The sequence below is a fragment of the Octopus sinensis genome, linkage group LG14 (assembly GCF_006345805.1).
Source record: "Octopus sinensis linkage group LG14, ASM634580v1, whole genome shotgun sequence".
Taxonomy (NCBI): domain Eukaryota; kingdom Metazoa; phylum Mollusca; class Cephalopoda; order Octopoda; family Octopodidae; genus Octopus; species Octopus sinensis.
The window spans coordinates 19,963,913-19,975,505 of NC_043010.1; the positions used below are offsets into that span (position 1 = coordinate 19,963,913).

Sequence of the window (11,593 nt, forward strand, 5' to 3'; positions counted from 1 at the left end):
GTGTTCTTGTGGAGGGGGTGTTGCAAGAAGGAGGGAAGAGCCAGCAGCTCGTTTCAGAGCCATTTTGTAATTATGTGTGTGCAAAAATGTCAATTTCAAAATAAAAAACAGCAATTTCACCCCGAAGGGGCAAAATTTTCGCCCAACCGACGAGCTCCGCAAGAAGCCGGTCGGTTTGGCTACAAAATATTAAAAAATATTCAAGCTTATTAAAAAATTTCCAATAAAATTGGCACAAAACTCACAGAGCTGATTCACGTACGTCCATCGGCGTCTGAAGGAATAATAATAATAATAATAATAATAATAATAATAATAATAATAATTAATTCTTTTTTATTGGCCACAAGGGCTGACACACATGATTGGTAAACATAAAGGGACAAAACAGGACGAAAGGTTACAAAGGTTTTTTTTCGCTTTTGAGAAAATCCGAGTAAAAACAGTTCAACAACGAAAAACTCTCAATAGGGGGAGGCGCTTCGAAAGGTTCCTGGTGGAAAAAACCCCATAAAAGCCAACGGGAACCTGGTCAAAAAGGGGGGTAGAGAGTCCCTTTTCTCCTTTTATATTAATTTTTTGAATCACAGGCGAAACCTGAGAACCGGTCCATTTATACTGGCCATTCTCGCACAATTCACCCACCTTTCATAAAACTTGCTATCAGACAGCACTCTCCTCTCTAACCTCATCTTCCTTTTCAAGTGAAACTTGAAAAAGTTGATGAGGCCTTGACCAAAGAGGAAAGTGTCTGACTTTAGCCCTTTCAAACGGGACAAGGGACGACGGTCAAGCGGTAATAGATGACGGATGCGATGTACGCATTTGCCACCTCCGCTCGACCTTTCAGGGACAGCTTCCTCTTGGCCTATTTCTGGGTGAGACATGTCACCATGCTCATCACCTCTTCCCAGTTTTTATCCACCTGGAGGTCCGGACCGAACCAGACCCCGAGCAATTTAACGGGTCCGTCTGTCCAGTGCCCTACGACGCTGTTGGACGGCATGGGCTTGCCTCTCCAGGTGCCCAGTTGCAAGCCCACAGACTTTTCCGCGTTAATCTTTGCCCCTGTCACCGCTTCGTACTCGTTTAGTGTCTCGCCAAGCAGGCCAATGTGCCTGTGGCTCGACACCACCACGGTGACGTCGTCGGCATAGGCAGACACGCTGTTTCCGCCTTCTAGATCGTGCGGGATACCACTCAAAGCCTCCAACTTGCGCAGTAATGGCTCGAGAGTCAAAATGTACAAGAGGGAGGAGAGAGGGCATCCTTGGCGGACCGAACGCGAGATGTCGAACGGTTCCGAAAGGTGACCGTTCACCCGTATCACCGAGCAGGCTTTACTCTGATCCAAGTTGATCAAAGCCCCACCCGCGCCAGCGTCGTTACCCACCCTCTCTATGATGTAGCGCATGAGATGGAGGTTGTCGTGTATCGACCTGGTCGGCACGGCGCATGTGTGCGTTTTGCCAACCAGCTTGTCCACGGCAAGCGCCAATTTCTTGGCCAAAATCTTCAACTCTCCATTGAGCAGAGTTATGGGCCGAAAATTCCCTATAACGTCCCCCTTGCTTGGGTCCTTTTTTAGCAAAGCCACCACCCCTCAACAGACAAAAGCAAGAATTCTCCCGTTTTGCTGCCAGTTGCAAACAGGCCCGCAAACAAGTCTGGCATTGAAAAGTAAAGCTCGTAGGGCAGACCATCAAAACCCGGCGATCTACCTCTCGTGCAACTCTTCAACACCGCAGTACCACCACCGCCTGCTCCCGGCCGACACGGAGATAGAAATATCTTGCATCCACCAAAAAGGGCTGCGAGTTCCTGCAGGTCGGAGAGCCTGGTTTCACTGATGGCTGCTACATCCACATCATGAAACCTCAGGTCGTTTAACAGGTGACCCTGTTTCCAAGGTGACCGGAGGCCTCTCACATTCAAGCAACCGATTCTAAATTTTGCCATGTATCAAAGGTGGGGAACAAAAAAAGAAAAAAAAGAGCAAAAGGCTCTACTTACTGTTGTTGGTGGCAGGGGTGGCTCCCTTGTACTTTTGCATGGGTGCTTCGATTATATTTTAAATAGTTTCTTTGAGAAACTTTTCCCTAGCGATCCGACATCGTTAGGGAATATTTGTTTTATTTCACTGTACGTTGTTGCGTTGATTTTTATTGTGAGAATGTGTGCTTGTGGTGTGTTGTGTGTTGGTATAACGTAATCTGTTATGTTTGTACTTGTCTTTTATGTATGCAACGAGTTTTTCATTTTTTGTGTTTATTGCTGTAATCGTGTCTGTTGGTGTTGGTGTGTGTGGCAGTGGTAGTAGTGGTATCGAAAGTGTTGTTGTTGATGTTGGGAAGCACTATTTGTTCGCGCTTCCCCTGTGTGTCCTTTTGTTTTTACCTCCCCTTTCTCGGTATCAGTGCTCGCACAATCCGAGCTGTCCTGATCCGGAAAAGGGATGGCTGTCGGGTCCGCTTCATCAGCAGCAGGGTGAAAAATTGTTGGTTCTGCTGGTAGCGGTGGTGTTGCTGTATCTGTTGTGATGGTGACTGTGTCGGTGAGTTTTCTTCTTCCTTTTGTTGGTGTTGGTTTGGTGGTTGTTGTTGGAGGTGGTGTTGTTCATCGTGGTGATGGTGTTGGTGTGGCAGTCTTTGGTGTTTCGTGCTGTTGTTGCTGCTGCTGCTGACTCTTGCCGTTTGCCTCCATTCTTTTTTTGTGAATGGGGCAGTCCCTCTTTAGGTGGCTTTCGCTGCTGCAGAGGTAACATTTTTGGCTTTCGCCCCTCCACAGTAACGTGCAGCCTGGTTCCATCTGGTAAAATGACTGAGTCAGGTATGGCATTAATGTTTTCCTGCTGGATTTGTACCAGCAGTTGAATACCCATACCTGACCAGTTCTTTTCTCTTACCCTTCGAACATCTAGAATAGTGGCAGTGTCCTCTATGTCTGGGAGGACAGCTGCCACCAGCCATGATATACTTAGTTCGGGGGGTATTATGTCAATTTTTATTTTCTGGACCCTCTGCCCGAGGTACATTGGAACGAGGAACAAATTTTCATTTTCCAAGGGCGAAATGGCATGCGCCCTTGCATCCTCCTCTGTTGGGAAGCGAACCTCCACGGTTCTGAAACGCTTCCCTCTGGTGACATAGCTCTTTTTGCCCCATATGGGCTTCAGAGCTATTTCCAATTGTTGGGGTGTTGCGTTAATCAGTCTTTTGTTTTTCTTGTCGAAAACCTTGTAAAATATTGTCTTCTTATTAGTGTCATGTATGAGTTGTTGAGGTGTATTGAGGAAGACACTGTTCCCCTCTTTTATCTCATGTGGTAGTGGCTCTCATGGCTTCTCATCTTTACTGATTGGAAATGTTAATTTTTTCTTGGGCTACAGCAAATATTCTGCTCAATACCACAGGTTTGCTTGTCAGTTGCTTGACCGTAACCAGTTGAGCATGTCCCTTAGTCTAATACTGGCTGGACATTTATTTTTTCGACCAAGCAACAACTTCTCCCTCACTACAAAATGGCCGAACCATCTTGTTTGAAACATGACCAAACCATTATATGAAGAATGCTGTTGATACTGTGGGTTCCTGTAAAAATAATTAAAAAAAGCACAAAAAACATCCCATAGGGGGTATGTCCATTCTTTAACTCCACCTGATTTTCCTCTTGGCCAATCAAATTTAGCATGGTCTCTTGCCTTGAAGTATGCCTCAGGTTGTTCCAGGTTAATTTTGTATGATGTTCCCTACTCTTTCAGTTGCTATATAGCTGGATAAAGTTAGTGTTGTATTGACTGTCTACTGGGCACTCACTGTTCACCCTACATTATGCACGCAGCTGAATGAGACCCTTAAATTTTGTCTATTCAATAATCTGTGAAATGCTACAAATTTGAGGAAGACCCTTCCAATGCTGGTTTTTCTGTTGAGTGAGAAAGGTGGGGCAAACCAAAGGAACTAGTGGTGACCCTTTCTTTTGTGAGTGTTAGGGCCTGGCATATTGGTGATGAGTCAAAATATTGCTTACAACAGACAGTTAAAAAATTCAAGAATGAAAGTTTGCAATACACTTTAGGATTTTATGAAATAGATTCTTTCTCGCATCTCCTTCTCCACATAAATTTGCAAAGATAAGAGCCAACCATGGAACGGTGTGTCCCACATCAGCATTTGTTTCCACACTTTAAAGATGCCCGTGTTCTCTGTTGAGTATGAGTCCCATCTTTTGAGTTAATAATTTCAATGCTATGGTTTCGTTTTATGTTTGAAATCATGACCATTGATTTCTGGGATAAGCTCACCACAGGTCACTGAAGATGGTGGTTCCTGGAAGAACTGAGTCATATGCAGTCCTCTAGTGTTTCATGGTTACGACTTGGTACTGCGTAAAGGAAAACTTCCCTCGTCTTGGGACATAGTCCTCCAATGTTATGTTCATTTATGTTCGAATTTAATAAGTTATTTTACAAAATACTTCATTATTTTTTAAATCGTTTAAAGCAGGCAATGTTTTTCAAAAAGAAATTTAATAACAGATGGGTTAATTATTGAATGGCTGTAAAATGTTAAATCAAAATTGCCAGTTTTTCTCACAAAAAATCTTTCTCTCTCTTCTTTGGACAGTTGAAAGCTAATTTATACTCTTTTAGATAATTTACAACAGTATTCTTCAGTTTCCAAAATCTGTTTAGAACAGCATCCACAGCACACCTCACAATGGAGGTCTCTCAAGAGCAGCAAGTTCTTCAAAGATCCTAAAATTATAAATTCTTCTAGTAATTTCATATTGTGTTGTACCGTAAATATTGGTACCTTTTCCAAACCTAAAGAGGATTTTCAGCTGTTTAGAAGCTATATCACTAGAGTTCCTTGGTGCATTATAACTGTTTCCTTGGACTGTCACTGATTTTGGAAATATAACCGCTAAGGAAGCAAAATGTATCACTTTCCATGTTTTAGATAAAACTGACAGAATAAGGACCTTCAAAGTGATGTGCTTGACAATACATTCTAGCAGCAACTGAACTTAACTGAAGGCACATTCTAGCCTTGGGTGGATGTTGTTGCTTGAATCTGTACAACACTGACCCTACCTGGTTAGCATCTGTTCAAGCACAACTAACTTGTGCCCCAGGGAAAAAAGTTTAGCCTCATTACAGAGCTCTTTGTAAACAGTTATAGAATATGTAGTAGTTGCACTTATTGGTTACTATGGAAACGGTGTTCTTTGCTTACTATGCTAACAGAACTGCATGGTGATATACTCACTTCTGATTGGCTAATTTTTCTGATTACCCAAATTTTAAAAACTTTAATGGCTAATAACTTTTTAGTAGTAAATATATAGGAAAATGACTTTCATTTTCATAATTAGTGTACAAAACTTAACCTATATACCAAATTTGAAAATAATTGGAACAAAATTGGAGATGGTGATTCACACCACCAAGATGCTAAATCCCTTACCCTTATCTACCATGGCTGGAGCACTAAGCCAATATACAGGACGCCAGATTTTCAAAGGGTTTTTATTTTACATCAGATCAAGATTTTTAGTTTCAAAAATAGATAATCCAGTTGTCAGCTTCAAAAAGGTTTATGACCATCTCTACACAGTTTGCAGTCTTCATCTGTGAATCAGGCGTATGCCTTAACAACAACTCTGTTGTTGCTTACTGTAGATTTGTCAATTTGAATTGAGAATTTACTGTTTACTAGTCTTCATTGTATCTCTCCATGTCACATCTTACAGTCTTTCTGGTGTTCACAGAGCATGGACAACAGTCATGATATAGGTAACTCTTTTTCCGTATTCAGATGGCTTTCCGTCTTCCATATCAACTAACCTTTTCTCCGCCAGGAGCTGAGGCGCAAGCCAATGGACTTGTCCTTGTTAACTTTTGCCACTGCCACTGCCTCGTATCCTTTGATAGCTTCCTCTACTCAAGGTAGCTGAGCTTCATTGGACACAATGATGGTGATGTCATCTGCATAAGTAGAGATCGACTTACCGATCTGATTTCATTGTAGGTACATCCCAAATTCTCCAACTTCTGCAGTAATGGCTCTAGCCAACATCGAAAACGGCTCCTACAGTTTTGATTCCTCTTTCAAAAGTTTTACAGGCCAAATTGAACAGGCTGCACCTGTATCAACCAAAAACCTTTCTGTTGAGTTTGTGTAAAAAATGGAAAATACGCGACTTTTAATGTAGCTGTCCACAGATTTCATCGCATCTAATCTGTGTCTGAGAAGTTTCCCGAATTTTTTTGTTGTTGTTTAGAAAATCAAATGCACATGGCTTAATCCACTTGAATGATCTGTCACCAAATTTTGCATTTTACCAACATATGGCATTAATCTTGGAACTTGGACTTCTTGATCACTTTCGCCATTTTGCGTTGTTTCTTTTAGCAGAGCGACTCACTCTTTGGAGTTGAAAACTTTCAATTTTCTTTGTCAACAACTCGAATTGTTTCTCATAAATTTCTTTCAATGCCTGTATTTTGGTAGAAATAGATGGGAATGCGTTCACAGATGCTCTAGATGACAATTCCAAAATGCCTTCTGCCAATTGTTAAAGATAGTTTTGATTCTTAACAGCCGAAAGCAAAGTTTGTCTTGTAAGGCAATTTAGTAAAGAAAACCTCTTTGAAGTAGGATTCTTCAATTTGTTGATCCCCAAGAAGTTTGTTCATTCTCCGAAGAAGTTGTGTTGGCTTCTTATTGCCTAATTCATAATTATTAAATAGTTTTGAAAATTCTTTCTGTTTTGAATTTGAAGTTCTTTTTAAGATTTCTTCCTTTATAGCAGAATATGAAACTGGTTCGATAGGATTTAAAAATAAATCTCTAATCTCATTGCTTAGAGGTGGAGGTAAATTACTCAGCATTATCTTATATTTTTGCTCTTCATTTGTTATATGGTTTGCTTTAACCCAGGGGTGGGCGAACTTTTTTGATCGCGGGCCGCACAGTGCGTCTTTGGAACCTTGGCGGGCCTCATTTATAAAAATCAAGTGAAAATATTTTTAAAGGCGGTTATAGACCTATAAACACACAATTGATTGAAAGGAAATTTTGTGAAATATTCCTGGTTTAAGTGATTTAATTTATTTTTTAGAGTATCGGGTTCATGTTTTTCGGTTATTTGCTCCTATAGTTGAAATTATTACAGGAACCTCGGTTATTTTGGACAGCCTGTTATTGCTTACAAATTGCCAGGAACGGAATTTTCCTAGTAAAATCTGCACTAATTGTGGACAACCATAATTCTAGGATACCCAAAATAAAAGATTTTAAAGAGAAATAACAGTTTATTAATATGAATTGAAATCTGAAATTAGAAACGTCACCTGAAGCATTTATTTGAAAAACAAAGCGGCTCTGTAAATAACAATGTCAATGAGAATGATGCAGCTGACTACTGTCATTTACCAGTTTGTCAAAATTAGGTGTCAAGTTGCTTGTGCTGATTCTTAACACTGACTGAAGATTTGAGTCTGTGAGAAGTGATCGATTCTTCCCCTTGTTAATTTTCATGATGGAGAAAGTCTGCTCACATATGTAAGTTGATGCAAACAACACAAACATCTTTCTTGCAAATTTTTTTAGATTTTGAAACTTTTTTGAATGTAGAGAAGCATAAAACTCGACCAGTGGTTTACTTTCAAACATCATCTTTAAAGAATTGTCGGCTTGCAAATGAATCAGTTCTATCTGCAGTTCCTCGGTAGTTGTTTCAATGTCACAGGCAAGAGGTGAGTTAAGCAAATCGAACAGGCCTTCAACTGCCTTGAAATCAGCAAATCTTCTAATGAATTCCTTTTGTAAAGCCATCAACTGGGAACTGTACTTGTCCGATGATTCTTGTGTAACAGACTGTGTTTTCAGCAGAGGGAAGTGAATAAATTTTTGCTCATTCAGCTGCTTGGCAAAAAGTCCAAGCTTCCATTGAAAAGCTTTCACTTCCAGGTACAATTCATGAGCAAATATACCTTTGCCTTGCAGTTTTGTGTTAAGTTCATTCAGCTTCTGCATTATGTCCACAGCAAATGTAAAATCACAAACCCATTCGTCACTCTCCATTTCGTTTAAAAAGTCACAGATGTCTTGCATTTTGAGAAACATAAGAATCTCTGCTTTGAGGTCCCATACTCTCTTAAGAACTTTTCCAATGCTTAACCAGCGGACATTTGTGTAGTACAGCACATCAGTAAAATCAGCATCCACATCCTCCAAGAAACTTCGGAATTGCCTGTGTTTCAATCCCCGTGATCTTATTAAATTCACTGCACGCACCACAGGTTCGATGACATGTTTGAGTTTTAAAGATGACTTACAAAGGCTTTCTTGATGTATGATGCAGTGAAAAGACAACACACTGTGTAGTGGAAAATCTTCTTTAATTTTGTCATTCAATAACTTCACAAGGCCGGAATGTTTACCGGTGAGTGAAGGAGCTCCATCGGTTGTAATGCTGGCCAGTTTATTTAGGGTTAATCCAGACCTGATTGAACTGTTAATGACACTGTTGAACAAATCTTTTCCAGTAGTAGTGTCTTTGAGAGACTCCATAGATAACAATTCCTCTGTAATTTCAAAGTTTTCGTCAATTCCTCTGATGTAAATGAGTAACTGAGCAGTATCCTGAATATCAGTGCTCTCATCTAAAGCAATAGAAAACCACTGAAATCGACCACTGGCTGTTAACAGCTGTTCATGAATATTCACGGCAATTGCATCAATGCGAGGAACAATAGTTCTTCGTGACAGGGAAATGGCTTCTACTTTTGACTTAACTTCAGGACACACAACGCTGACAGCATCAACCATACAATCTTTGATAAATTCTGCTTCTGCGAATGACTTGTTTTGCTTTGCAATTTTATTGGCCAATATAAAACTTGCCTTTGTCGCGTTCCTTTGTAAAGAGGAAGTTTTATCAAACACATTTTGCTGTTGCTTCAAACGTTTTGTCAGATCATTTGCTTTCTTTAGCAGTTCTTGTTTTGATAAATTGTGTCCAAAATTGGCGTGCTTCGTTTGAAAGTGGCGTTTCAAATTATATTCCTTGAACACAGCAACTGTTTCAGAACAAATCAAACATGCAGCTTTCACTCCAACGTCGGTAAAGAAATACTTTTCAGTCCAATTTTCATTAAAAACACGACATTCCTCTTCAATTTTTCACTTTTTAGATAGCTTCGAACAACTCATTTTGGGTAAATTTTGTCAGACAACAAAAGCTAGTTTGAAACACTCGTGTCTGTACTAAATTCAAATAATCGATAGAGTGAATGATAACCAACCACAGCTCTGTGTCCAGAAAAAGCTGGTTCAAGCCCTTTTATTAACCTGGCCGGCTTCTTCATTGGAACGAAACGCATCGTCCATCATGCCCTCTTCACCATCTATCACGTGATTTATTTATTTGAATGTTTCAAGCATATCGATTGACTCGTTGTATTGCCACAATACTTGTTTCATTGTTCTATTAATTTTTGAGTTTGTAGGGTCTGACGAGAAATGTGTTTTATTATGATGTCATGGGAATATTTCTTGAAATTTTTCATCGCTTCACAGTAGCTGAAACAAACAAACAGCGGACAATTTTGTGAAGGTACGAAACAGTGAACTGAAATAAAATGCAAACTATTGTGAATTACCGTACAACTGAAACAGTTACGAAGTATCTGCATAGAAGTTGGGATTTATAAAAGCTCTCAGCGGGCCGCATGAAAACCTATGGCGGGCCGTAGTTTGCCCACCCCTGGTCTAGACGTACCCAGGAAAACCTCTAGACGTCCAAAGAAATCCGCCTGACCCGTTAAGGACAGTGCATAAACTGCCATCAGACGGAATGCACACCCATTTCTGCCATCCACGTCCAAGACAACCAGCCTACCCCCCGGGTCTAGGAATATTGTTCTTACTTTTACATTTAGATTCTTTCGAAAAAGCACCGCGGTACCTCCACCACCCATGTTCGGCAGACAGGGAGAAAAATAAATGTCGAATTGATCGCCAAACATGGACGCGAGGGCCCGCGGCTTGCTGAGTCTGGTTTCACTGATAGCTACTATATCCACGTTCAGTGACTTGATGTCGTTTAGAAGGTAACCTTGTTTCCAAGCCGACGCCAAGCCACGCGCATTCACACAACCTAATTTAAGCATAATTGACGTTTAAGAAATTTCTGTTTCACACACTACACTGGAAGAGAAAAGAGGCAAGAGGGAAGGCGACTTACTCATTTTGAAAGTTTCAGTTTTTTCTTCATCTTTTGTAGTGTCTTTGAGGAGGTGTTTGAATAGTTTTTTTGAGAGGTATTTTTGAAACCCCCCTACCGCATTTGGAAATATGGTTTTCAGTGTATGGTGTTGTGTTATGTGTACAATTCTTGTGTGTTTCGGTGGAGTGGTGCGCGGATGATTATTTGTCTTAAAGTCATCTTCGCAGATGTTCGTGTTTTTTATTGTCCGTGATTGTCTAAGGGGATGCTGTCCGGAGTTAAATATCTCCCTGCTTTACTTACTTGTTTGGTGGGCTTTTTTGGTCTTTTCCTTTTACCCCCTGTGGCTATTTGCCATTCCGTTGAACTTTTGGCGGACTCGTCGTCCAACGAATCAGAAGGGTGTAAAGGCAAAGCGTTTGGATCTATATGTGTGTTTGTAAAAGGTGTTGTTGTTTTGTGTGGTGTTTGTGTTGTTGGGGTATTAGGGGCAGAATTTGTCTTTTCGTCACTGTTATTTGTTTTTTTGGTTGTTGGTCTGTCTTTTGATGTTGGTGGTGATGTTGTTTCTTTTGTTGGTTGCGATGTCGGAGGTAATTCTCTTCTTGGTGATGTGGTTGGTGAGGGGGAAACAGCTTTTGTATCGTCCGCTGTTTTTCCTGTCTTTTGGGTTGAAGGTGGTGTGGGTAGCAGGGGTTTCCTTCCAGGTTTGGGGAGTGGTTGCTGTTGCCTATTTCTGACAGCAGTTGCATAAATAGCATCTTGGCCTCTTGCCCTCCATCACTACATACAATTTTTGATCTTTTGCCAGTTGAACACTAGTTGGTAAATTGTTTATTGCTTCTTGGGAGATTTGAAGCAATATTTCGAGTTTTTTACCAGTCCAGCTTTCCTCTGGAATGTCAGCTATTTCTAAAATATCTGCTTCTTCTGTATCGAAGCAGATGGCTGATACCAGCCACTGGGTATTCACTACTGGCGGCACATTGTTTATTGTAACTTTCGTAACTCTGCGCCCAAGGTAGCTAGGTACCATTGTTACCTGGTCTGTGTGCAGAGTAAGGGTTGAAAACTTTTATGCTAGTTCTTCTGTATGGAAGCGAACTTGCACGGTAGCAAATTTACTTCCCCAATTCACATAATTTCGGAATTTCCACACGGAAAAGAGGCACTTTTCAATTTTTTCTTTAGGTAGGTTTTCTGGTCTTTTTGTTTTGGTGTTGAGTATTCTGTAAATGATGGTCTTCTTTTGCGTTTCTTCTATGATGTTCCGTGGAATATTTAAATGCATTGTGTCGCCTTCTTTGGTGAGCAAGGACTTTGTGTCTTGTATTTGTTGGTGAGTAAATTTTAGGAT

At 40.6% G+C, this 11,593-nt stretch overlaps 1 protein-coding gene across 1 annotated transcript; it reads right to left on the reverse strand.

Annotated features, from left to right (window-relative positions):
• Positions 1–7,135: 7,135 nt before the first annotated feature.
• LOC115219008 (general transcription factor II-I repeat domain-containing protein 2-like) lies at positions 7,136–11,272 on the reverse strand. The gene is made up of 3 exons (XM_029789047.1): positions 11,116–11,272; positions 7,440–9,088; positions 7,136–7,276 (listed from the first exon to the last, which is right to left on the reverse strand). Exons 1-3 carry the CDS (start codon positions 11,270–11,272, stop codon positions 7,136–7,138), a joined length of 1,947 nt encoding a protein of 648 aa, XP_029644907.1.
• Between the last annotated feature and the right edge of the window lie 321 nt (positions 11,273–11,593).